Below are 26,900 nucleotides of genomic sequence, written 5' to 3'. Positions count from 1 at the left end.
TGGTGGTGCGGAGTAGTTGAAGCCTATTAGTAACCCCGATCTCTCGTCTCGACTCGATCTTGATAGGCTTTCCATCTTCGGTTGGGAGATATGCGGCCGCGCAGGCGCAACGCGACTTCTGGATTGGATTGGAATATAGCGGGGAGGAGTTTTACAACTAGAGACAGACTTTCATTAGCAAAATATTGTACTCGGATGTTCAGCGCGTGCGTGGCAATACACATATATGCACTTGGATCATTGATCGGCATGTGAGAGCGTATCTTAATATGGACCAACACAAATGGTTCGAATGTAGATATTGCGTGTCGCAGACTCTTTCAAAATGGATGTATGTACATATCACGCTATTGGCCTAGACAATTTCTTTTCGATTTTAGTTGCGATTTCGGTATCGGTTTCAGTTTCAGTTTTTTTTAGAGTTTTCAGTTTTAGTTTTCATTAAGATTTGAGTATCTCGTTGAGCTACTTTCTAGAGTCGCGCTGTGCGTCGCTTTGCATGTTCCATGAACCAACATTTACATTTTCTTTACAAATACATAGTTTCTCATTTCTTCTCATTTCGTTTTTTGGGTTTTGTAAACATTTTAAATTGTATTTAGAAAATTTGTGTTTTTTCCATTTTAAAATATTTCGCTATAAAAAATACAGTTTGAAAAATAAAAAACGTTCGCGGCTGTCGTTCTAGCTCGTCTGCGCCTTTCGCTTTTCGTTCCTATCCAATTCTTTTAGGCTTCGTAACTTCTTTTCCATATATTTTTTTGTTTACTGTTGGGGAGAAGAGGCAGGCGATCATTGTCAGACATGCTTTTTAAACATTTGATGTGGTTCCTTGTTGACTTTCTTAGTTTCTCTACGTTTCTCATAATCCTATCCATCTACTCTGCATTGAATTTTTCTTTTTTTGTTGTTGCTCAACGATTTGCTGCACTGTTGCAATTGTTTGTCATTACAGTTATTTATTGTTGCAAAATTTTACAATTTTTTTCTTTCGATTTTTAATACATATTTATAAATACTTTCATCCTCTCTTAGCTCTGTAAAAATAGATCCATGTTTTTTCGGCTGTTTTGCGTGATTTCTTTTTTCCTTTTTTTATGTATTTTTTGCATTTTTTAACAAATTTTTCAAATTTTTTTAGCTTTTAGTTCGTTTTTTCTTGTTTTTTTTCTTTGTAATGTTTGCATTTTTTTGTGTTTTGCTTTTTCTTTTGGAGAGATTTCGTTTTCAAAAAGTTGTTGGTTTATTTTTGTTGTTGTTTCCTTTTGTATTGTTTTAAATGCCTAAAATTTAGTTAAAAGCTAACATAACATTGGATATCGGTTTTCATTTTTTTTTTTTTTTTTTTTTGTTTTACGTTTCTTTTTCTGTTTGGCTTAACAATAAACATCTTCGTATTTTACTTGTTTATGGTTCTCAAAATGTCTTAGTCGTAATGAATGTTTCACTTAGTAGCTAATCCGTTAAATCGTAGTCGTTTTGTGGTCGTGCGGAGGGTGGCTAAGTGAGCTGCGCGTGTTTTTCTGTTTGTTTGTTGTTTATTTTCCCTCGAGTTGCTCAGTTGGCCGCGCTTGACATCAGTTCGGAGAAGGCGTTCTCCAGACAATTCTTGAGTTCAGCATAGGAGACGATGAGTACCGATTGCTCGTCGCGGGACATCAGTTGCACCTGCAAGTGTGGGCCAGGTTAGCTTTATGAGATCTCTGAACCCGCTGGCCGACCTTTTCCGACTTTACTTACGCGCTCTATGGAGCCAGCATCCAGCTTGTTGAGGCATTGTACAATGTGTGCGTGATCTAGCCAGGGCCGGCCATCCTCAGTGACGGAATGGAACAAATAATCACGGAATAATTTCAACATGTATCTATCACCAGTCTCGGACCAAGTGCAGTCCAGATTAAAGCTGTAGGAAGTGGATATTTGATGTGAAGATTGTATTTTAAAATAGAATTTGCGAATTTGCATGTGAACTTACTCGGGTCGCTCGTTGATGCTGTTTAGTTTGACCAATATGCGATATAATCGGCCGTTCTCCATCTCCTTGGCCAACTCGTCCTCCTGCATATCAATTTTGCTCTGCAGGGCATCCAGTTGCGTATAGAAGCGGGCACCAATCATTGGCATCAGGTCGGTTACCGAGCGACGGTTATTGGTGGTGAAGAGGTAACTAAAAATCACACGCGTTTATTCGATAGTTGAGTGGCTATACAAGATGTCACAAATGATACATACACAATGAAGTTACGAAGATCGGTGGAGTAGTTTCGCGTGACCATATCGATGCTCGACTGGACGTTGTCGCGTTGCACGGATTGAAGGCAGCGGCAGGCCAAAGCTAATACTAAGCGACCCAGAGCGGTCAGATCGTCCTAAAGACAGGCGAAAAAGTGTTATTAGTTTCAATTATGCAGCAAAGTAAAACACCATCTTACCTGCTGATGCATATTAACCAGGGCCAAAGGATTGGCTGCATTCGGATCGAATTGCGTTATATCCGAGATGCAGCATGAGCTGAACCGTACACGCTTGCCCGTCACTATGATCTTTGTGGGATCAAGAACTCTGGAAAGAATAATCAGTGAGTTTCTGGCTATGGGGTTTCTGCATACGGGGGTGTACATACTTGCATGCAAGACCGGCATGGTGGATGGCTTTTAGGCCGGCGGTCAGCTGCATGATGATCGACCAGATGGTGGCCTCCGGTAGCAGGGGTCCATTGCTCGTCCGCTGCATGTTACTCTTATGACTGCGATAAGCAAATAATCAATAGTTGGATCAACTACATGATCATGGTCAGAGAAAAACGCACCTGAAGGGGCGGGCCTCGCCTTGGAATGGATCAGTGTACCCGTTGGTCTCTGGAGCCGGAGTGAAGTATTTGGCCAGTAATGTTTGTGAGCCGGGATGGTAGTCGTACACTAATACTAAAGCTGTAGGTGCCCGATAAACATTATTGACATGGTAGCTAAGTGGGTTAGAATTTACCTAATTTACCCCACTTCGTCTTCAGCCTAATTGAAGCCACCGTATTTTAATATAATCAAGTTTAACGCTCTCTTTATCAGTGAATAACGATTTGTGATAATTATTCCCTGACAAGTTAAGATTAAGCAACGAGTTAAAGCAGCAGTAATCGCATGCACGACATGTATAGAATAATTTTCTGGCAAACTTGGCAATCCTATGGTATAAACCAAACTTATCAGCTTAATGTACTCTAATTACCCCATTATTATAGAGATGACAACGTCCTTAATTCCCAGGAGCAGCATTAAACACACACTTATAGCTAATGGTTCCAAAGACCTCTCCCCACTTACAGTTATCACCAAATGCTTTCGTCGTGAACACCTCACGCAGTTGTACCACATTCGTGTGCTGCAGCTTCTTCCACATCTCCACCAGCGTCATGCACTTGGTTGACTGCAGGCGGAAGCCTTGAAGTACAGTTGGAATGCTGATTATTGCACAATTGAGAAAGTACTACTATCTACAAACCATGTATCCTTCGCAGGCAGTACTTGTAGCCCGTCGTGTTGTGCGTGGCCCTATAGGTGCTGGCGGGGAACGTGAGCTTGGCGTGCATCGGCTGCGCCGGCGGTTCCAGGGGATACAACGCATGGTAGTTCTCCACCTCCAGCGGCAGGGCGTGCTGCGCAGCCTCCGCTGCGTCCATGATCAGGTTAGAGATCTCGTTGCGGGCAAGGACTTCGGTGCGCATCTCGTCGGGCATAAAAAAGGCCGACTCCAGCAGCGTCTTTGGCTGCATGGTGACCACGTTGGAGGACGGTCCCGGATACACATGTCCCGTGTACATCATGGCCGCCGGAACCCCCGCACTCATCGGTGCCACAGCACTTACGCCGTGTAGGGCCGGATGCGTTCCGTCCACCACCATGGAATTGACGACGGGCTGGCTGTTCTGTGCGTTGGCAGTCGGATAAAAGTATATGGTGCCGCCAACGTTCTCCTACGGAATTAAGAATGTAAGAGATAACTAGAGATAACTAGAGCAGGTTTATTTTAACTCACCTGGTGAACGCTGGTGGGCAGCGCTGATGGTATGGGCGATGCTCCGTGTGGCGTCATCCCGTGCGGTGGCGACTTCTCACCGGGTCCTGCGCCCGAAATCATGGCTGCCGTCGGTGATTCCTGGCGCATCATGGCGCCCCTTCCCTTGAGCGGCGTCTGAGCGGACATGCTGCTAACGAACGGAGCTGCGGCGGGATTCGGTGGTGCGCCACTAATGGCAATGGGGGCGGAGGCGGCGGACACAGCTCCTCCGCCCACCGACGGCGGATGCTGTTGCTGTTTCTGTGGATGCTGTGGCTGCTGTTGTGCGATGCTAACAGTGGCGATGGATGCGGTCTTTTGCAGGGCGAGCATGGAGGCGCCGCCGTTGGCCGTTTTGCTGATGGTCACCGAGGCGGAGGACGCCGATGACGTGGAGGAGGGAACTGCGGCTGCTGCTGCTGCTGCTGCGGCGGCTGTTAACCCATTGACGCCGTTGAGCCCATTACTCAATTGCAAGGGCGCGTTGTGATATGGTGCGTAGAAGTTGGGTGTCGAGCCAATGCGCGTTGGAATGAACTCGGGCGACTGCGGCGTGACCTATGGGAAATGCATTAAAATAGAGTTATTAGCCATATACGATTGTTTCGATTTTCTTATTCGGCAGGAGTCAATTTAATGGGCTTTGCTCAGGTGCAAAGCTTCGTGGAATTCAATATACTCTCTTGCCGAATCGAAAACGAAAACACTTCCGTAAATAACACACAGTAGGGCAATATTTGATGGATAGGATCGTAGTAAACTAACTACTGCACTAAGGGGCTAGTATAAACCTCTACGGAAACATTCACTAGTCTAACACGTTTCGTGGATGTCACAGATAACAATTGGGAAGAAATGGGAAGGGGAACCAGATATTTACGGCTTTACCTGGGACTTTTTATTTAGGGGCGAATCCAAATTAAGTAGTGAGAACCCGTTATTCAGCCCATAACCGCTCGGTGTGGCGACATTCTGTCGATTCTGGGATGAGACACAAAAAAATCGGAGTAGACGGATAGATTCGAAGAGATACAAAGAAAAAAAAGTGAGAAATTCAGTTGTAGTGAAAGTTCAAAATTATAGATAGCACAGAAAATAATACTTGGATCTTACAAATTACAGATATGAGTGCAATCGAATCAGTGGGTCTTTTAGGGAGGATTGTTCAAAATATCATTGGTTTTTGGTTTGAGTGCCGTTTGCTAAAAATACTACTCATACGACCAGAGAGTTTGTCTCGTCTATGCAATCATTATCTTATCTGAATAGCACAACTTCATATGTCAGAAATTGCAGTATGTATTGCGTAAATTGAAATGTTTAAAGTTTGTTATGGTTGCATGACATTCCCATTGAATTGCTCTATTAGATTTGCTGATCTTCGCATTGTAAAAATGAATTGAGCGGCAAATATAGCACTTAATGCCATTAAATTCCGTATACTTTTCCATTAGCACGATTCCATGGCAATTATGCGGCTGGCACATTAATATTTTATAGTTAATAATTCTCGAGCTGTTCAAGATTCGCAAAACATATACGTACGCACAGTTTTTGCCTCCCCAGAGAAAATACAAAATCCATGCATAAACACAAATTGATATTTAACTTGCATATACGACTTATATGGCACTTTGTGTGTCAGTGGACCCAAAAATAAAATTGAAAAAAGCCGAAAAAGTCGGTCAAGTGTATATTATGTGCGACTGAGCGTTGAAACTGAAATGGTTCTAGTAAATTGAGTGAAAACAAATAAAGCATAATTAAAAATACTTGAGCAAACGTGGCCAGCTGTTAACTTGGGGGCCAACAGCTGCTTTCAATGGTTGGTTTATGGTGGGAGGTGGTGTTATCATAATCTTCTGCTCAACTCTTATCGCCCTGTTTTCAAACGGTTTTTTTTTATGTTTTGGGGGACTCTGATAAGAGCTGATTGGGGAGGGGAAGTTAGCTTACCATATAAGTGGCGAGTTTACTCTCTGACGGTATACCATTCGTTGGCGAGAAGAAAATTGGATCCATAGCAGCCGTATCTACAAATAGAGCAGAAAAATGGGAATTACTATAGAGAGAGTTGTGTTACAGCCGATAATTGATTAGAAATCAATTAAACAAACATCAACATGAATACTATGTGTGCTGTTGGCGCGATAAGCCTGCTCCATCAAACTATTCCTCACCCCTTCCCATAACCTCCTTCCTCTCTCCCCCCACCCATCCGTTCAGTTCCCTAACCAACCAAACCGAAATTCTTGTTATTTTCCACAGTTATCGATACGACGATAACGCGTAGGCTCCAACATTTTTGGAGTATGCGCAATATAAATGGTTGTTCGGCTGCTCCCGCTTCCTCATGGCACTCCAGGTCGCAGCAAAAAAGCCAAGACGCAATTTCTGCGGTAAACAACGGAGCCGCCAAACTTAGAACTTGGCAATTTGCACATTTTAAAGGAAATATAATAAAACATCAGCCTACAGTAGTGTAGTGGTATAGGCGTATGTGCGTGTTTCGGTCAGGTTGCTCAGGTGTTAATCACTATACCTTCCTCCTATGTAGACAACTCGGAAGCAGCGCCGTCATGACTAATCCACGTATGATTGCTATGCTGAATTCTTGGTCTGCTTTCAAAGTTCTATGTTTTTTGAACCCCCTCTCCGCCGGATCGGATATTCGAGTGCTGAATCAATGCTAAGCAGACTAGCCTCGCCTCGTCTCGACTCGATTCGTTTCGTTTCGAGATTCGAATGCAAGTGAATTTGCCTTCGACAAACCGAAAGTGAAAAATTCAATTTCAAAAGCAAAGCATTTGATTCGGGGTACGGGGCCAATGCCTCTTGCCAATGTACGAAGAGAAAACAAGTGATATTGGCCTTGAAATCGCTATATAGCATATAGACGAATACGTAAAAATATTTATATTTATATGGAGCAGGAGGTTGTATTCACTATTCGTGCAATTTTGGCAGTGAGACGACGGAGGAAAATATATTCATTGACTTCATTTTATCAGGTTCTACTGGGTTTTCCCCATTAAAGAACTGTATATATAAATAACACAGTATATAGGTTTTGCAGGGATTTAGTCCATTATCAAACCAAATTCTACATATATTAAGCTTAAGGGTTAAGCTTATTAAGTAAGGGCAGAGTGTTGTTGATGAGTATTGAATTCTAAAACAACACTAAAATATATTTAAATCAGTAGGCTGGATAATATATTTCGTTTTGAAGAGTAGTTAGAATTCGTGGACCATTTATTGTTTATGAATTGAGAGATTATTGTTGCTGTTGATGATGCTGTGGCTATATAAGCAATAATTTGTAGCCTGATTTTATTTATTTCACTTGGAATTGAAAATTAAACACACGAGCGAAACAAACATACACGATTTAATTGAATGCCCACATATGTTAATGATAATTATTATGTGTGCATTAATTTATTTATATTTTGTGCACTGGGCAGGCTAATTAGGGGGCGGAGAAGGTGGGCGATAACCTGTTAAGACTGGGCCACAGTTTGAGAGCCTCGACCAGGCGTTGCCCACCGTTGGGCTGGCCGAAACTTACTTGAACATGGCCAGAATCAAAGTTGTTTCTCAGTTTACATTAATCGCTGGCCACTGCTTGTTTGTTGGCATGACGTCGGCAGAAAAATAATGTATATGTAGGCACGTCTATACTTTAGGGTTTACGTGAGCAATTTTGGTCTTCAGTTATACTTGTACATAAGTATATAATTCAGTATATATTCACACATAGAAAACCGATGATTATTGGGCCGTTGCCTTATGTTGCGTTTCGCGGTGAAATGGACAGCTTTAGCTTTGTTTTGCTTCAAAGATCACGAACGCGTTCATGAAAACGCCACACTCAGATACATATGTTCATATGTATATATTTCGAATTCGTATATAGATAGTCAGTCGCACGTTTGGGGAGCAGGCCAAACAATAACAAAAAACCGCGCTGTTACGTCACGTTAAGTGAATATGTAGATGTGGCAGAGCGGTACGGATGGTCTACCATTTATCGCCCAGCTCGGCTCACTTTGTTGCTATTATTCAAAAAACAGAGGCGCGTAATTGTTTTTGTGTAAGTGTAATGAATATGCAAGCGGTGAAAATAACACATCGGATCGGTACAAATCGGGGGACCAACCAAGACCATCGATCGCGCCACGAACCGAGCGGCAGTGCAGCGTTCTCTAAACTGAAGCCCCCAACCGCTGTTTTGCTTTGGGGAAACGCGGCAGCGAGCGACTGCGCACTGTGGTTCGGGGGTACAGAATGTGCTTTGATAAGTTTTTCCAAACTCCAGAGATATTTTTCGAATTTTGGAGCTCCAACGCAGTTTATTTAAATTCAATTTTATTTATTCCTATTTAAAAGGGAATATAAGTATATACTTATGTGGTTATAAAGTTACAGTTTTTTCCCACTGTGCCTCGGCTGTCAGAAGAGAGCGAGAGCCAAAAACAACAGAGAGCGTGAGCGCCACAGTGCGTGTCAAACTGTGTGACGGTGACAGACGAGCGGCGAAGACAAAGTGGGCGTGTGGTGTGGGGTCCGCTCGCTCGCCCGTCCGACCGATTAACTGTAAATATGTGGTCATAGCAGCAGATGGTGCTGTTGTTGTGGCTTGCATATTGCTGCAGATACAGTCAAGCAGTGCTATCTTCAATTTGCACTGAATAATGTTGGCAGAACTTTTAGATTAAGGAGGTTTCTTCAGAAATCTCTGGAAACTCATAACTCTATAATGGTTTCCAAGCAATTTAATGTATTTATGCTCAGCTTGTGCTTGGTTTATAAGTACCTCAATACGAAGACTAAGCAGAATGTTACCCAACAGTTCAATTCTTCCATTAATTCCCCTATCGAGTGTATAGTTTAATATTCCCATGATTGTAGTTTGAGGTACCCAAACACCACTGTACTGGGAAAGTTCAAGCTCTGCAGGCACACGCGCAGCAATAAGAACAATGAAAATCCATTGGCGTTGTTTGTTTGTTTGTTTGCTTATTTATTGCTCTTACAGCACAAAAGTGCTCACAGTTTGAGAGGCAGCCAGTCTCTCGGTTGCAATGACCCCTACACACCTCGATCGCAGGGAATCGCATTCTGATTACTCGGATATTCGGATGCCAGATATTCGGATCATTTCGTACATGATGTTAAACAGATGAATATTTAAAAGGCGACTCAATCTCTATAGTCTACTTGAATCATCCTGATATATTGTAGTCTAATATTGGGAAAAACCAAACCATGATGATGATTTCTTTCGGTGCAATCACCATTGCCAAAACTGGTATTTTGCGGATTCTAATTATGATGCGAGTGGGGAGGGCAAGGGGCTGTAAGCGATCATCTGATAAGTTCGCATCCAATGGGGCGCGTTGAAGGGGCGGAGCGGGGAGGGGAGGGAGCGGTTCACGCACACACGTGGCCATCGCTTTATGGCTAGCAAAGCTGTCGGTGTAATAATAATTCACTCGCACACATTTGTAAGTACATTATAAATGAAATATTTATAGCCAAGGCTTTGCCTTCATTATCAGCCCAACCGCAGTCAAACGGTGTGCACAATCGGATCAGTATTACATATACATAGTTATATAGACATAAGTACCTACAAGGTGTACATAATGGTTCTCCCCAAACATGATTTCCTGTTCAGATCTTAGGAAATTGATAGAAATCTAGAATCAAGAGACCTCAAGCCAGAACTACAAAACCTGTTAAAGTGTCATTTGAGGTCAAATGATAATGACACTTCACCTTAAAACTCAAAAGATAAGAGCCCATAAAAAGCCACAGGCATAATGCTGTGAGTTCTTTAAAATGGTTAATTCATAAAACAATCTATACATTATATTTAATAACTAATTAAGGCAAACCAGTGCGCAAGTAAGCAAAAATAACTTATATAGAAACCTGTATTGTTGAATTAAAGCTTACTGAAAAACAAATTGCTTTTAATAATAAAGCTGATTGCTTATAATAATAAAGCAACTTGAAACATTACAGTCATGTGACAAAAGGGGTAAAAAGCTAAATACGCTTGAACTTTGAGCTTTGCTTTGCTTTTAAGACAATATTTCCATGTTGATCCAGCTGAATATTTGAAGTGCCTATGTAGCACTTGAAGTTTTCAAAGGCTAATAATGCTTTCCTATAAATATTTAGCTATAGATGTGCTCATAAATTCCTATTCCTATTCTTAGATAGAGATTGGAACAATTTGTTTTCAAGCTACCAAAATATTTTCCCACCAATCTCCTTCGCTGTGGCTAAGGAATAAATTAGTTCTGTTGGTGGGAACCCATGATCGAGATGGCTTTGCTGCGCGGCTTCTGTTCTATTGGCCGCATCTCTTAACTTGGCCAACAGCACCGTGGACCGCATGACAATCGTTGTTACAGCCGATCTCAATCTCAAGCGTGATATCAAGCAGAGCTAACCTCAACGAGCTGCCAACTGAGCCAAGCTGAGCGGTTTTATTTTTTTTTTTCGTTGGCCAACAGACAAGTTTGGTTGGTTGGTTTGTTGCCAGCGGCAAAAGGCAACGCGGAGCGGCAGAAATATGGCAACAGCGACAGAAACAGCAACAGTCTGACCCAATTTTTCGCTGAGCAACAACAGCTGCTTTCAATCATAGACGCTGGAGCCGAACAGCTGTTTGCAATCGCTTCGGGCTGGGGATAAGGTCAAGTCGGGGGGTTTTTCAGGTGCTAGATAATATCTAGCTGGAAATACATGCATATACATATCTTCAAACCCAACTTAACGAGCAATGGCAAAAGGCACTACCAAAACGAAAATGAAAACGTACGAAATGTAAATTGTGTGTAAATATGTACACACGAAATTAAGCCTACTCGCTTTTTATTTATTCGCCATTCGTATTCATTTTCGTATGCATGCGATTTCGACAGCGCGAAGTTTTAAATTTTCGAAATGCGGCCATCGAGTTGACAAAGAAAGAGTCGTGGGGCTGACAAGGGGGGTGGCAGGCGACAGGGGGGGCTGGAGTGGGTGGGGGTGACAACAGTAGCGGAAGTTGTAAATGTGAAGCGGGCCGCAAAATGATATGCGGACTGGGAGAGCGATACAGTCAAACTTCGGTAAATTGAACAGGTATCATGCGAATTATATGGAACAAGAATTATATTCAAAGTGATATTAAATGCCACGATGTGTTGACATTGAAAACTGCGTAAAAAGTAATTCAGAAATGTATTAGGATAAGCAAATAAGTAAAATAAATACACGAAAATAGCAATGTCGAATGTTCAAGACTTAGTTATTTCATAAATTTGAATATCAGAGCGCTGCTATCACTGAAAAAGTTTGACGTCTAAATATAAATATAATCAAATAATTATTATTATTCACTTGCATGAGAAATTAAGTTTTAGGTATTTAAATATACATACAATTCAACTTATCAGACAGGGTCTGAGTCCACTCTTACATTTTTATATAATTGTAAAGAATTTGAATCACAGCAATATGCAAAGGACGGATACAATGAAGTAGAACTGTAGAAATGGAGCACATTGTGAAAGTTCTTCTCGACTCCCTCTATCCTCCCCACCTCCCCTCTCCCATGCCATCAGCGGGATTCTTCTTTGTGTGTCTCAGTCTCACAGTCAGCATTTGATTGATGCCCTTGCGCGATTGACGGCAGAAGCAACAACACTTTACCTCGGGGGGTTAGCACATGTCACGCATTATATTCCAAAGCACAACTGTTTTTTTTTTATCGCTCCACTTTTCCAGCGCGTTAACCGTTAAGACCCCCACACAGACGCAAAAGCACAGGCACACACAGTCAGAAGCAGCACTCACACACTTGCATTTGATAATTCCACAGACAGGGGTGTCGTAGGTGTCAAAGAGGGCGGCAGTCGTGGGTTAAACAGGCGTTTTCGAACAAACCCGCCGTTTGCTTACGTTCGCGGCCGCTGCCAAAGAGTAACTAACAAAAAAAAACACAGAAAAAGCAAGCGACGCAAAGGAAAAGATAGCGCGAGAGAGAGAAACGGGGATTTGGAGAGACGCGAGAAATCGAAATAAAAAGCAAACACCTCTCAGCACAAAAACACGAAGCGAAGTGCAAAAGCAAACAGCCAAGCGCAACAATGCGAGAACAACAAAAACAAACACTTTAATACAACAATGATAAAAAAGAATAAAAACAGAAGAAATGACAAAATGAAATCCCCCAACAAAGCGAACAGCGAAGAAAACAAAACAAAGTGCAAAAACTACGTGCGTGATAACACAGTTTGAGAGGCACTGATCCGAACAGATAATATTCGAATATTCTAAGAATGGAGCGATAATTGATAATGGAAATTGGTGAAGCACTCTTGACAGATAATAAATTATATATATTTGGAATAATTATTGTTGATAATTATCAATTGGAGTTTATCTTTTGAAAAATAGTGCAATTAGAAAACAAAGTGCAGAAACCAAATGGAATTGATCGGGTTTACCAAAACTTTTTCGCCTCTTATCATTATTATCATTCTTATATGCATATCTATTTTTACGAATGTAGCATGCTATTGCTTCAAATACCATTCCTCTATGAACTCTAGTCAAGGATTGTGAAACACCTTCATAGGGCAGAGTAGAAGCACAATTTACGCAGAATCTGGTGCTTTTAATAACTCTGCATTTGCATGGAAACGCACCGGATATCCGCTTTGTCGGCCAGCACGGAACTGGAGATAATGGCACCGACCAGAGGCAATAAAACCGGCGGACACTCGCTCCTCCACTCCGAAATGGCCATATTGTGCGACATGGCACGTGTTTGGGCCACGCACTTGGCCAAATTGCTTTATGGCCACTAGACAGCGGGCACAGGCCCAGCGGCGTATTTACGAGATATTCGGTGGATATATCCCATTATAATGGGCGGGAAATGCGAAGTGGGCAATGTGAAATGGGCGGAACACCCCGGGCGTATGAGTAATGCGTGTGTGCACAGCATTTTGGCCCAAGGGCGCAATGTGATTTTTGGCAAGCCGAAAAGCGAATGCGAAATTAAATAGCCAAAGAGACACAAGCAGACACGAACAGACAAAGGGGGAGGGAAAAGGCGCAGAAATAAGTGGGATACACCATGCTGGTGTCATTATTAGCCGCTTGTGCCAAAATGAAAGGAGAAAGGCGAAGATATGCAAAAGACGGGTGCGTGCCAACAATAGAATGTGTTGCATACTTTCCAGCGCGACGTCTTGGAATTTCGCAAAAAATAAATGGGAAAAACTAGTGTTTAAGCTGCTGCACAAACAAAAGTGGCAAGTGTGGCACATTAGCGACGTCAACTTGTCTGCAATGTCGCTCGCAGCCCGATAATTAAATTATGGGCCACACAAACAAAAGAGGTGGGAGGCGATTTCCACGCTTAAAACGCGAAAATTAACCAAATTATATATGTACTTAATTGCAATCCTAACTATAGATTATTCAATACAGATTCAATATCTGATTAAGATAAGTTGAGTTATGGCCTCCAGAACTTCAGCCTTGGGTCATTTTTGAATTTCTACATCATCCTATCAGAAAAATTACAAAAAAATTTCGAGTAAGTAAATTTTCAAATTTTAATGCAGTTTTTTTGGGAATTATGCCAGAAACATTTAGAGGTATGCCACTTCAAAATCCGATTAAGATAAGTTGAGTTATGGCCTCCAGAACTTCAGCCTTGAGACATTTTTGAATTTCTACATCATTCCATCACAAAAATTACAAACAAATTTTGAAAAAATAAATTAGATAATAAATAAATAAGATAAGTTTAGTAATGGACTTTAGATTCTATGACATTCCATTTTTGGATAAATACTTCCATTTTTATAGACAAAATTCGTGATTTTTTGGACGAAAATCTGAATCAGTACTAGTTTTTTGTTTGGACTTTTAGTATCCAATTGGTCAGAAAATGCCACAACTAATCTGTTATTTTTCCCACTACCCACAAGCATTCAGCAGAAGTTAAACTTTAACCAGGAATCGATGAATTTCCCATCGTGACTTGATAGCATTCTTAAAAACAATGACACGAGAAATGAGTCATGTCGAAAGAAAAAGCTGACTAACTAAATATAAACCTAGTGAGTTAATAATAAAATACGGCAGGCCCCATTCTATAGAGCCCCTCCATAATTGATGCAACTAAATTGAGCGGCGTAAACAAAAACTGTGAGAAAAAGCACCGAAGGAACAGAACGCTGATGGAAAACTTATTTGCAGGCAATTTCCGTGAAATGTTGTAAACAAATAAAGGAGAGCGTGCTTCCTGTCGCGGCAGACAGCAAACTCGAGAGTAATCAATCGATAGTTATGTTTTGTTTTCAGCCTTTTATAGCCTTTATAGTTTGCCAGACTCCTGCACATTTTTCCCTATATTTTCGATACAGTTTTCATGTTCCGTGCACTTGTCGCACAATAAAAAGCGGAAGAACAAAAGCAAAAAGCTTTTCGAATCGTTAGGCAGTAAAAAAAAGTTGATAGAAATAAAATTAAGCCTGGCTCTATGTTTATTTTGTTGCCCAGATAAATCGACTGACGGCTTTTAGTTGGTGCGTCAATAAAGTTGAGCGAAAATATTTGCACAGCGTTCAACCAACGAACAAACGAGGCGCTTTCCTTTTGTTGTTCGCTGTTTTATGGGCCATAAACAAAGGCCCAAATTGAATGTTTGGCGATTGAAACCCAGGGAGCTGGAAGACCCGAAAGAACTGCCCAACAGCTGCTCTGGAGACCCCATTAAAGATGGCCATATACACAGAACCAGTTGCTCGCCCGTTTTCGCAGTTTTCACGGCACACGAAACGTTCTAACGGCACGAAAAGGCACAGAATATTGGCTGAAATAATGGTCACAAATCATGAAGTAATACGACTCATAATAACCGTAACTGTCAGGTATTACGTGCAAAACAAATGATTTTGGGGGCTTAATTGCGAAATGAGGACATCTTCGAGACTGCACAATAATTTAATTTTTACGTCACATTTCCGCATTTAAAATGTGCAGAAGAAAGGCAAATGCCACGACTTTTTTCATATTCATATGTAATTTAATGTTTTCTATATCCTGTTTCCTTTTCCGGTTTCTAGCAAGGTGTATGCATCCGCTTTTGGGCAAACAAATTAATACACATAAACAGAGAGACTGCCTTGCCGAGCTCAAGATCTCCAATTTCGTAGGAGCCTCTCTTGTTTACGCTAAAATCGGCCCAAAACAGTGGAGGGGCAAGGGCAGGGGGAAAGAGGCGAATTGGTAAACCTGTTTCCATTGCACTCGACCAGAACGGACAGCAGCGGAAAAGGAAGAGGAGGAGTGAGTGGCAGGGCCATCAACAGGTAACCCAGTGCACCTACAGACCAACCGCAGCACCATCCAGAAGTTACCAGCGCCATCATATTGTACCATTGTCCATGGTATCAGCATCATCGTATCACCAAAGTCAATGTGTTTCCGTCAGCTGCCGTTGGCCCCAGCTCAGAAAGCCAGAAAGGCAGAAAGCCAGAAAGACAGAAAGGAGCTGGCTTTGTTGATAGCGCTGTAGTTCTGGTTCGCTTTTGTTTTGATCGGGCTGAATTTTCGGCTCTGCAAACGGGTTTACGAGTGCATTCATTCAACCCGGCCAACCCCCTCTGCCGCCTTTTACCAATTTACTAAGGCTGCTTGATTGTTGTTATACCCTTTCAGGTAGTTCACAGATTTTTACTGTGATCAGTTGGCTTAAAAGCCATCAAGCATAATCCTTCGATCACAAATTGGTATTTATTGTCATATTGAAAATATTGCAAATACTTTTTATTTCGAAATGTGAATTGAAATTTACATGGTAAAGAGAGATTGTGAAAAACACCCTGAATGAACTGGGAAATGCTGCACCATCTCCTTTCAGCGATCATATATTTATGGTATAATAGGATAATATGGTAATGTTACATTATCCAAAAGTCACCCCAAAGAGTATCCCAAGCTTCAGTGCCCATAGAAAAGCAGCCTTTGTGCTGGTCTCATTGTTTTGGTTTTGGCAAAGGGCAGGGAGCCGAGGAAGTGGTTTTTCCTGCCGTACCTGTATGAGTTTCCCTGTCTCGGCCGCCTCTGTGTGTTCATCTCTTTCGCAGGACAAAGAAAACGCAGGCGAATGCAGAGTGTGTGGAACTTGTTCCTGATCCCAGAGGGGTTGCAAGGAGCAGAAAATGGGAATCTGAGCGTTTCCAGGAATAACAGGCAGTCGAGGAAAACGATAATCGATGGTATTGCAGCGAGGAATGCACGTAATTAAAGGGAAGTGGATAGATTGTTCTGAGCCAGATTGATTATGCCCAGACTCCCGGTTCTTAGTCGCCACTCCTTATCCTCCTTATCGCTCTACCTACCTATCTCTTTGTAGGGTCTCCTTCGCCTCCTTTGTTCCTCGGTCACGTCCATGTAATTGCCAATAATCACAATATGCGCTTCGGTAGGAAAATTCAATTTACATGCCGCCAGTGGAGCGAAAAGCGAGAGAGAGGCGCAAAATTGAGTTACAGGATGACCCCGGTGAGAACGCTTATGAAATATGCCAAAGGTGACTTTCAATTAAAGGCCACCCGGCCAGAGGCGTGCGAAGGATTTCAAAACGGGCTGGTCGGAACAAGTAAACTGGTCCATACTTTGAAGAGTCAAGATCACATAGTTAAGTTATGAAACATCCAATTTATATCATCGCAATCTAAATTCCTGGTTCGCAACATAACCAACTTGAATAAGCAACTTGTTTGGTGGGGGGTCCGTGAAACCCCCCTCCATTACGCCCCTGCCACCAGCTGTGCTTCTGCTCTTACGTTCCCTGTGTTTGATTTTCTTTGCCTGGCTTTGTTTTTGCTTACCTGCCGGGAAGAAATTGTTCAAGAACGTTGACATTTTTCTCTCTCGCTCCCGCCTCGCCAATTCCTCTTTCGCTCTCTTTCTTTTTGTGGTCCTTCTCGTTTCGTTACGCTTTGTTTTTGTTTTCGTTTTAATATGCACTGTGTCAAACACTTTTTCTTGTTTTTTTCGATTTTTTTTCAGTTCTTTTTAATTATTTTGTAGAAAATATTGAAACAAAAATTTAAATAATACATACAATCCGCGCTTAACTGCTAAGTTTCACATAACACATTTTCACATCGTACGTTTCGAAAATATTTTTTCCCTTTCAGTTATTCACGTAAGTTTTTTGCAGTTGAAATGCATTTTCGGGCAAATGATTAACAATTGAGGCGCGTCGACTGTAAAATGCGAGAAAGAGAAGAACATTGGATTAAAATAAGTAACGGTAAGCGAAAAACAGTTGTTTGTTTTTGCACAACGGGGCGACAAAATGAAATCCCGAAAAGCAACAGTGAGTGAGAGTGAGAGGGCGGTATAGCGCGGATTTCATTAAATTTTCCAAAGTGAGTGTGTGTGGGTGTACGGGGACGCTTTTTCCTACACATATACAGACACAATTGCGCGCATATTTTCTAACAATTTCCACACTTTTTTCATTCCTTTTCGCACTTGGTTACTCATATTTTTAGAGTTTTATATTTAACACAATCGAAAATACATACACACTGAACCTAAGCCAACATATTGCGAAGTTAATTGCCTGTTTCATAGATGGTTTTTCTATTGTTTTCTGTCGTGTAATTACTTTAATTTGGATATTTCCTTGAAAGGAGTCACTGTTGCTATATATGTATATTGTATATTTGTTTCATTACCATTTCCCAGCGATTTTGCAAATAAGAAAAACGCAACACACACACACCGCGCGATTGGCGCTGCACGAATGAAGAAAACGCAAAGAAGATCCAACAGCCAAGCCAAATGGAGTCCACAAACGACCCCCGAGTGTTGTATACATGCATGTGCGTGTGTGTGCACTTGTGTATGTGCACAGGAGCTCGGATAAAAACAACAACTGCCAGCTGTGTGTGCAACACAGTGGATGTGGATCTCATTCGAGGAGTGTTGGGAAAACATCCGCGCTTAAGGGGTTACATGGACTTCATGCTTGCCACTCCATTTTGCATGAAAACAGTAAAGGTTATTATTGTTAATAATGCTTGCTAAAATGTATTAATGTAGAAAAGTACTCATCTTTTTCAGATGATAAGCACTGGATAAAGATGTGCATTCTTCCTAAGGACTATCCTTTCACAGATTACTTAAGTTCTGATATTTGGGAGTATTGGTATATAATTTGAAAAAATACATATAACAATAACATTTAGAAATGGCGAAATCCCTTTGACGCATTGTAACACTTCAAGTGGCCAGGATGTTTTGCAGAAGCCCTAGCAATTGGCGTTGTTATACACACGCATATATACACAAAATAAATATGTAAACATACGTATATATGTATATATCTGGGGGGAGTTCAACAGGACCCAACAGCTGGCCACAGGTTGCGTTCCACATAGAGAAATGTGGGAGCCTGGGCTCCAAACACGGTCCACACTCCAGCCATATTTGTGGAACGCGACAAACAGCTGGCTAGGAAGAGGGGAAGAGGGCGCAGCGGGGAAGTGAACGAAAAGGTTAGGGGAAGAGCAAAGCCAGTTGCAAAGGAAATAAGAACACTTATACGTTTTGTTTTTAGTGGGAACAGCTGGAAATAGTTAACTAAATTCACTCGGCAAGCCAACTTATTTTCAATTTTAACTATTTTAAACTGAGTTCGGAAGTGCTTTTATTTTACTTTTCGAAAATTGTCATTATAATTGCACGCTGAACTAAAAGTCAATTCATTAAATTTACTACGCAAGTTTTTTTTTCGTTTTAATCCACCACCAAAATTAAAGCCATTTTTATCACCACATTTTTAAGACGCAATTTGTTCAAATGGCCGTTATTAACGCAAAACAAATAGCAAATACGTATAGTTTCTTGTTCAACAAGCCAACGTTTTGCTTTTGTTATTTTTCGAATTGCTGCCGCTGTTGCACACACACACACAAACACAAAAATGCCAAACACACACGCACAGCGAGGTGATACAAAAATGTCTGCTAAGAAAATTGCGATTTATCGCTGGGAAGTGCACGTCTTTCATATTTCCACCGCCTAGTCACGGTTCACCTAGCGAGAGAGGATTTTAAAAGGAACCTACTGTTTGTATTTTGTAAAGTTTTTGCACAATTTAATGACAAAATCAAAATATTTTATTTCTTACATGTTTTTCGTTTGCCGCAAGCAGTGTGACCGCATCTCGCGAGTGACAAATTCTGTACTGCCGGGGACCAGGGCAGCACACTAAACACGCATTGATTCGTTTTCTAAACTACCTTTGCTTTGTATTAACTACAAATGGTTTTAAGATTAGATATATGAAATCATATTTTGTTATCTTGTTTTAATACTATTTAATTAATCTTTAGGGAATACCTCGCGTAAAATTATGCTTTTTATCTTATGGAACTGCAAAAAGGGATTTATATATGGTACTGTGTCCCTGCTAACGATGAGCCAGGGCTGAAGGAAAACTATCAATCGAAAAACATCGATAGGTCTTGCCACAAATATCGATACGTCGTGCTAGTATTTTGCCACACAAAACCTTTGGTCACACTGCGTAGCACTTTCTAAAAAGACAACAATTTTCTGGCGAGCGGACGTGTCAGCGGAGAAAACGTTTTTGAATAGAACAGAACTGAAGAACAGAAGAGAACGAAACGTGACGGACAGCGGGGAAAGGTGGCAATTGAACGAAAGTGCCATACTGAGTGTGCGAGAAAAAGAGAGAGAGTGCGAGGAACCTGGGTATTGCCTGTGTGTGTGTAGTAGTTTAGTGTGCGTGTTGTGTGGGAGTTTGTGTACGAAGCGTGTGGCAAGGAAAAAACATCAAACATTATTCCAAGGAAATTTCCAGTCATGTCGGTGGAATCCTCCAGCTCGGCGGTCCAACAGCCGCCGTCGTCCTCGAACTTACCGCTCCTGGGCGACAACCAGGTGGTGGCCACAACCAGTTCCGCCTCCTCGGCCTCATCCTCCTCATCGTCGTCCTCCTCGTCGGTGGGCGCCGGCAATGTGGTGGGCGTGCCGCTGGACACGCAGAGCAGCGGAGAGCCGCCGGCCAAGAAACAGTTGTTGGACGGAGGGGGTGCCACCAGCAGCAGCGGCAGCAGTTTGCTTTCCAGTGCCGCAGCCGCCTCGGGAATGCACGAAAAACTAGCCCACCGCATCTCCAATGCCCTGTGCTGCGCCGTCTGCCTGGATTTGCCCAAGACGGCCATGTACCAGGTGAGTTTTTGGGGTATTTACAGCGGCTTGATCTCAAAGCCCTTGTAAACTAAAAAAAAAAAGAAGGAAGTGATAGCTTAAAAAGCGAAAAAGGAAAAAACAGCAAGTGCGCGTGTGTGTGTGCGCCTCATTCTGTATACAAACAAATCGTGGCAGCACAGCTGTAAGAGTAAAACACCTCTCTCCCTCTCTCCACCCTAGCAAGACACAGCTGTGCGAGAGTGAGACGTCTAGCTGGGGCGCTCTTGCATTATTCGCCTTGAAAACATTTAAAGAGTGCGAGGGGGAGAGAGGGCGGGCGCAACCGCAGCATAAGCAAGCCGACCCTCTCGCACTCTCGGCCAACTAATGCAGTTTTATTGCGTTTTAGAAAACAACCCCCCAAATTGAACCGTTGCATTTCACACTATGAATTATGACCCCCCATCTCTCTATCCCCCCCTTTCTCACTCTCTTTTGCGCAGTAACACTTACTGCAGATTTTCTGTATTGCGTCATAGAGTCCGTATTATGTCTTCCCCCATTGGCCTATTTTAAGTGGGAAGAATTCAGCGGAGCAATTCCAGCATTTCATTCTGTTAATTGTGCTTCCTCGTTCGTTTATTCATTTATTCGCTTCTTGGGCCAGTTCCCGCATTCTTTTTCATTTTATGCTATATGCGTCGTCATTGTTGCTGTAACTGACGTTGATTGAATTTAATGCTCATACATGTCCATGCCACATACATGTTTCAAATGCTGCAGGGGCGTAGGCCGAAGTGCAGCGAAAGGTCTCCAGCCTACATACATATATTAATAACCAACATATTATTTGTTTAATAACAAGGTTGCTTATTGACTTCGCTAGCCTCTAATATGGTATCTAAACATAACAGGGGCCACCTAACCCCTAACCCCCTACTGCTGCGCCTATGTGCCCACAGATCTTTTACGTAAGGCATATGTGTAGGTTGACATTGCTCTCTTTCTCTAACACACATGTGCCAAGGCAGCCGTAACTGCGTCATTGAAATCGGTTTTGTATTACGGTACAATGAAAAAGAACCGCTGACCCACACAGAAATAACAAAAAAATGAACGTGTTTTTCTATGCCCAAATAACATGACCTAACCACCGTGGATTGATTCATACAAAATGGCCAGAAGGAATTCGCTGAAACCCGTAGAAACTATTAATTAGCTAAAATAATTCCCGATTGTTTTCTTCGTTTTTTCATTTCCACTCCTCTTTATTAGCCTGTTTGTCTGTCTGTCTGCCTCTCCGTATGCATGTATGTATGTGCACCCTGCACACTCACACACACCCACTTTCAGATTTTAGCTCTCTGTTATTGTTTTGCTTTTGCCAGTGCGTTGCTGTTGTTGTCTCGTTCTTACCAATGTCGTGGCCAAATCAGCTGTTCGAGGCCTGGGGAAAATTGAAACGCCACTTTTGCCGATTTCAAATACGTAGCAAAAAAAAAAAAAAAAAAAGGAAATACAAGAAAAGTGTGTGTGCTACGCATATTTGTTATTGGAAATGCAGTGATGCCTCGGAAATTGCTGATGAATTTGTGGTATCAGTTTGCTGCAGGTTCTAAGACCTGTAATCTGGAAATAACTCGTTTTTCCAGTTCGGGTTCCAAGTGCATGTGTGTTTGTGGGGGAAAGGTATACCTGAAAACACACCTGAGTTCTTTTTTCCGCTGCCGTAGATCTTTCGGGCGATTTCCTTTTGAACACACTGTTGACGTTCGTTCTCCTTCTGTTTCCACTCTATCTACAAAAACACCATCAGCTGGGTTTTGTTGTGTCTGCGTCTTTCTGCTTTCTGTGTTATTGTTATCGGTTGGGGAAAACGTTAAAACGAGTTAAATTCCTTTGTGAATCTTGAGGATTTTCCATTAAACAATCTAACTGCCAGCAGGAGCTCCCTGCAGTTAGTCTAGGTCATAAATTGTCAATCAAAGAACACGAATTCATGCGTTCATTCAACTGCCAAGATACAGTGAAACATTCGAATACTCAGATATCTCACAAGATACACAAAGAACACAGGGAAAAATTGGATTCGAAAGTCAAAAGATTCCAAATGACCTAACAAAAAACCACATTTAGAGTTTTTCAGCCCGAACATTTGATAACATTCCTATCTCATGACATTTGATGTTTTGACGGTCAAATTTGTACATACATAATGCACATATATTTTTTAGGGGGAGTCATTTTATACATTCCCTTTAGGGTTTCATATCTGCAGCCTAGACAAAAGAACAACGATATCAGTCAAACCCGTATATATTTATTTTTGTATGTTTTACATTTTCGGGACGATGAAAATTTTCTTATGTGCACAGATACACAAGAAAAGCAATGCTTATCGCTCGAAACTCGCGACTCCGTCCACAAATAGTGCCCAGGGACTATCGCTTGCCTCCTCCGGAGCTGAATATTTCCCAAAATAGATATAAAAATTCCAAAATGAGAGAAACAAGCCCGCATTCCATGCAACCGAATTGTAAATAAACGCATGCGGCGACTTTTATGAAGGCTTCTTACAGCGGCGGGGTTGAGTTTCACTTCGGGGTATTCGACTTTATCTGGTCGTTATCGGTCCTTTATTCCCGACCCATCATCAATTGCTTGACCAACTCATGTTCGAAAACCAATTGAAAACACACACCACTACGTTGTAATTGGCTTAGAACGGAAAAAAGAAAAGTAACCACACTTTATGATAACTACGCTAAATTTAACCAAGAACTATCAACTATTTATGATTTCGATTTTGCTGCAGCCATTTTTAGATAACGTACCTCTCTTAATGATTAATATTAGTTAAGTGAATAATCACAATTTCGTAACCTTTGTAAGCACACGCAACAAAACATAAAAAAAGAAAAGAAACAAGATTGTAACCGTAAATGCTAAGTACATAGAACAGATTTCATAATAGCATTAAAGTTAAACCCTGAAATGTATCTTAAACTAAACAAACAAAAAAGAAACCCCAAAAAAAGAAACGTGAAACTGAATTCAATAAATTTGCAAAGGAGAGTGCAAACTTGAGAATGCAAAATAAAACCAAACTACAAAATAGCGTTTTTATTTCAACCAAAAAAATGAAACCACACACAACCCGTAGCCTCAAAGCTAAACATTTCCAAACCTCACCTCAGATCACCTCCCGCCAAGAACTCCACGCCTCGCCATCTTCCTCACCACAAAAACAACTTCAAAATAGATTCATTCATTCGAAAATCCCACCCAGAAACACCGCATAAACCACCCACCCCACATCCATAAAAACACAATACAAGTTCTCTGCAACAAGGCCGTATTTTGACTAATAGAAAACTTTTCTTCTTTTTTCTTTAATTGCAGGTTAATTTTCATTCCACTTTTGTTTTAGTTCTCAATCTCTTTCCATCTACCATTCGATTGTCTAGTCGTGAATTTACTAAAACTGCGTTTTCCTTTCTATCTGCTCTTTCCATTTGCAGTGCCAGATGGGCCATCTGATGTGCGCCGCCTGTTTCACGCATCTTCTGGCGGATGGACGGTATGAACCCACTCTAGAAACCAAGCTAAGATCCTTGCAAATGCCGCTACTAGCTCCAACTAACTAGTTCTCGTTGTTGTCCTTTTTAAATATATTTCAAACTTATTCTTTCCCTAGCTTGCGCGATCAGATTGCCACTTGCCCCAATTGCCGCGTGGAAATTTCCAAGAGCACTGCCTCGCGCAACTTGGCCGTGGAGAAGGCTGCCTCTGAATTGCCCAGCGAGTGCCAGGTGAGGCGGTTTATAATACCTACTCCATTTGATTACTTCATTTGCTTACTTTCGTCTGTAGTTCTGCAACAAGGAGTTCCCATACAAATCTCTAGAACGCCATGAACAACACGAGTGCCAGGAGCGCCCTACCAAATGCAAATATCATCGCATTGGCTGCCAGTGGCGTGGACCCTTCCACGAGAGTGAGTGCCTCTGCCCCAAATCCGTCGACAAGCCCGCATCAAAATTAATACTAATAATCCAACTAATTCATAGCCAACGAGCATGAGCGCAACTGCTTGCATCCCCAGAAGTCTGGATACGAGGTAATGGCGGCCCTGGAGGCCCACGATGAAAGGATCAAGGAGGAGAAGAAGATGTTTAACACACTGATTGACTTGCTTAGCTACGAGAAGATCATCTTCAATGGTGGGTGTGGCATAAAATCTGTCCTTATTGTCGTAAATCTTGTGCTTTCTGGAGTTATCTATTCACATTCTATCTTTTTAGATCTGCAAATGAAACCCTACCGCACAGACGAGTACGTGCACAAGCTCTTTTACGAGACGGCCCGCTTCTCGGCCTTCAATCAGCAGTGGGTGGTGAAGGCGCGCATCAATAACAGCCAGCGCGATCCGCATCAGTCCAACGAGCGGACCATCACCTATCAGCTGATCCTCAAGACCAAGACCAGCACGCCCATGAGCATACATTTCTTTGCGCTGAAGGGCCCGTTCTCCGACATGAAAGTTTCTACGCAGATATACAAACACGAATTCACCGAGACGGTGAGAATAACAATATTCTTAATAAGAACTGTTGACTAGTCATGAGCTTCCTTTTTCGTTTTCCTGCACTTTCAGAGTACCGAAAGCGAGTACTATGTCTTGCCATTGCCAGATGGAATCGGGGGTAGCGGCTCAAGCGAATGCAACCGAATGCTGGCCAACAAAGGCATTAACTTCCGGTGAGTAATAATCAACAGCCTTCTGAAAGCTGAAATATAATAAAAACCTACTTTTGCAGCCTGCTCATGTTTCTGCTGAACAAGTAAACATTCATTCGCTGCGCAGCGAATGAAATTTTCAAATTAGCTTAAGTTTGTTGTTTCAAACTCTTGAATGTGCAAAACCTAGACATAGTTGACTTATATTTTCTATCAATGTATATGTAAAACTTCGAAACGGAAACCACGAGCCTAGCCTAACAGAGTACCGCTTCCCGATAATCCACAAACCTTTCACAGAAACGTCGAAACATATTTCAATGAAGTTCAAGAACACGCAGACGTAACGCGGTAGGTTGTAACCTAAGTTTAGTGTAGATTCGCCTACATTTTGTACATGAGATAGCGCCATTTTATGGAGACACTTTTCAATAGCTATGTTAACTTTACTGTTAGTGCTGGTGGCGAAATGGATACGATCGATGGACAAGACGACAGATGTGTGTTTGACTAGCGTTTAATGATCTCACAGAAAGGAGCCAGCCCACGCTAACCCGATAATACCGATGATAACCATAAAATAGCTGTAGATTAACTTTTGGGACGCAAGGACCGCGAGTCCTCGGCTCCGTTTTCACTGTAAGAAGAACAACACCAAGTTGAAATTCGAACTAAGCAAGCGCACTTAAAGCGCTCTATCATATAACGTTTGCTATAGATTAATACGATCACATGCCCGTGCCGAAGAAAACAAAAATCCGCAAAAACAAAAAACTCGAGTCCTCACGTTCAAATCTTGTCTAATCCTCGTTCTGTTGACCATCTTACAATTAAATGCTTACGACTTACATTCGTACATGTAATATTTATATGCATCGTTAAATGATAACTATACCTAATGCATATATAATAAAGATACTTCTTAATAAACAAAATCGAGCTGGTTTTCTTTTTGGAGCAACCCATTTGAGCTGGAACATTAATCACATGGTTTATGTTCTGTGCACGTTTATTTACAATGTTTAATTGGCGTTTTTCAGTACCAAAACTAATGGGCATAATTTAGGTTTTTATTCTTTGAGGTACTCAACGGATTAATCGACCTTCTGGTATCATGTTTTCGTCATCTTTACAATCTTTGTATTGTTTATGGTTGCACTTAAAAGTAATGACCTAGAATATAGTGATTTAAGGCTACTATTCATCGTCATCCTCCTCCATCGCCTGGTACTTGTTGCGCACATGGGAGGCAATGACTTCGCGGGGATTCTTCTTGAAGTTCTTGTCCTTGATGAGCTTCTCGAAGGACTTCACGCTGTTGACCATGTCGGTGCGTTTTTTCCGTATCTTCTCGTTGGCACTCAGTGGAATCTCTGGTTCTGTAAGGGCTGCCTGTTCCGAAACATCCTTTTGCTTGCTTTTCACCAGTTTGTATATGTCCTGCAGCGAGGGCAGGGCGTCCCGGAGTGGTTTTAGATCGCCGATGACCTTGGTCTTCTCGCGATTCTTGCGCGCCTGCTCCTCCTTGCGTTCCTTGCGCGTTTCGGCGAATCGTTTGAGCAGCTTCTTGTGCTTCGCCTCGGATTTCTCCTTCTTGGTGGTCGTCTTCTTGGGCGTGAGAGTCTTGTGGAGGAGCCGATCCTGGCGTAGCTTCGCCTGCATGTCTTGCGTCTTTTGCTTGGCCGCCCCCACCACGCTCTTCGCCTTGGCCCTTATATTTTTCTTGGTCTTTGCCATTTTACTGCGATTTCTGCGGCAACGAAATCAAAACAAACGTGCAGCGTGCTAAACTAAAGAACCAGTGTCACCACACTTGCTATCGTTAGCGATAACAGTCACAGCGCTTC

At 41.9% G+C, this 26,900-nt stretch overlaps 3 protein-coding genes and 1 long non-coding RNA gene across 20 annotated transcripts; 2 read left to right on the top strand and 2 right to left on the bottom strand.

Annotated features, from left to right (window-relative positions):
- Positions 1–45: 45 nt before the first annotated feature.
- On the bottom strand, positions 46–19,512 carry LOC6546510 (PAN2-PAN3 deadenylation complex subunit PAN3). 14 transcript variants are annotated; one of them, XM_026978085.1, is made up of 15 exons: positions 19,286–19,383; positions 16,971–17,351; positions 16,479–16,556; positions 6,010–6,086; positions 4,942–5,034; positions 4,033–4,611; positions 3,499–3,970; positions 3,321–3,437; positions 2,810–2,930; positions 2,624–2,746; positions 2,433–2,562; positions 2,233–2,369; positions 1,976–2,167; positions 1,741–1,903; positions 1,330–1,668 (listed from the first exon to the last, which is right to left on the bottom strand). In XM_026978085.1, the coding sequence occupies exons 2-15, from the start codon at positions 17,002–17,004 to the stop codon at positions 1,558–1,560; spliced, it is 2,427 nt and encodes an 808-aa protein (XP_026833886.1). In that variant the 5' UTR covers positions 17,005–17,351; positions 19,286–19,383; the 3' UTR covers positions 1,330–1,557. The 14 variants fall into 14 exon arrangements, 13 of the variants coding, with proteins under 13 accessions (XP_015013680.1, XP_015013682.1, XP_026833890.1 ...); XM_026978087.1 differs by having other exon boundaries at positions 19,223–19,311; XM_026978086.1 differs by lacking the exon at positions 19,286–19,383 and adding an exon at positions 17,829–17,914.
- On the top strand, positions 18,051–18,466 carry LOC113563970. Its single transcript, XR_003407744.1, has 2 exons — positions 18,051–18,153; positions 18,217–18,466. It is a non-coding gene; the product is annotated as an uncharacterized LOC113563970 (long non-coding RNA).
- A 151-nt stretch (positions 19,513–19,663) lies between the features above and the next one.
- On the top strand, positions 19,664–25,988 carry LOC6546509 (cysteine and histidine-rich protein 1 homolog). Of its 4 annotated transcripts, XR_003407654.1 has the most exons (9): positions 19,664–20,352; positions 23,835–23,893; positions 24,011–24,125; positions 24,187–24,310; positions 24,384–24,536; positions 24,618–24,895; positions 24,971–25,074; positions 25,134–25,404; positions 25,510–25,988. XR_003407654.1 is itself a non-coding variant. In XM_001971305.3 (8 exons), exons 1-8 carry the CDS (start codon positions 19,984–19,986, stop codon positions 25,159–25,161), a joined length of 1,230 nt encoding a protein of 409 aa, XP_001971341.1. In that variant the 5' UTR covers positions 19,664–19,983; the 3' UTR covers positions 25,162–25,988. The 4 variants fall into 4 exon arrangements, 3 of the variants coding, with proteins under 3 accessions (XP_001971341.1, XP_026832437.1, XP_026832436.1); XM_001971305.3 differs by having other exon boundaries at positions 25,134–25,988; XM_026976636.1 differs by lacking the exon at positions 19,664–20,352 and adding an exon at positions 20,458–23,052 and having other exon boundaries at positions 25,134–25,988.
- A 114-nt stretch (positions 25,989–26,102) lies between these two features.
- Positions 26,103–26,889, bottom strand: LOC6546468 (protein FAM207A). Its single transcript, XM_001971304.3, has one exon. The coding sequence runs from the start codon at positions 26,788–26,790 to the stop codon at positions 26,251–26,253; it is 540 nt and encodes a 179-aa protein (XP_001971340.1). The 5' UTR covers positions 26,791–26,889; the 3' UTR covers positions 26,103–26,250.
- Between the last annotated feature and the right edge of the window lie 11 nt (positions 26,890–26,900).

Source organism: Drosophila erecta, unplaced genomic scaffold (genome assembly GCF_003286155.1).
Source record: "Drosophila erecta strain 14021-0224.00,06,07 unplaced genomic scaffold, DereRS2 tig00000021-arrow-pilon, whole genome shotgun sequence".
NCBI classification, from domain to species: Eukaryota; Metazoa; Arthropoda; class Insecta; order Diptera; family Drosophilidae; genus Drosophila; species Drosophila erecta.
Note: the sequence above shows the minus strand (reverse complement) of the source record. Positions and strands in the feature narration are given on the sequence as shown.

Excerpts from the sequence above, each read along its gene's own strand:
- LOC6546468 (XM_001971304.3), bottom strand. The coding sequence starts at position 26,790 with ATGGCAAAGACCAAGAAAAATATAAGGGCCAAGGCGAAGAGCGTGGTG.
- LOC6546510 (XM_026978085.1), bottom strand. The coding sequence starts at position 17,004 with ATGTCAACGTTCTTGAACAATTTCTTCCCGGCAG. Across the intron at positions 16,557-16,970 it reads GAACAATTTCTTCCCGGCAG|CGCATATTGTGATTATTGGC; the intron begins GTAAGCAAAAAC and ends TTCCTACCGAAG. Across the intron at positions 6,087-16,478 it reads GAGACCCTACAAAGAGATAG|ATACGGCTGCTATGGATCCA; the intron begins GTAGGTAGAGCG and ends CTCTATTTGTAG.
- LOC6546509 (XM_001971305.3), top strand. The coding sequence starts at position 19,984 with ATGTCGGTGGAATCCTCCAGCTCGGCGGTCCAACAGCCGCCGTCGTCC. Across the intron at positions 24,126-24,186 it reads AATTGCCCAGCGAGTGCCAG|TTCTGCAACAAGGAGTTCCC; the intron begins GTGAGGCGGTTT and ends TTTCGTCTGTAG. Across the intron at positions 25,075-25,133 it reads AACAAAGGCATTAACTTCCG|CCTGCTCATGTTTCTGCTGA; the intron begins GTGAGTAATAAT and ends CTACTTTTGCAG.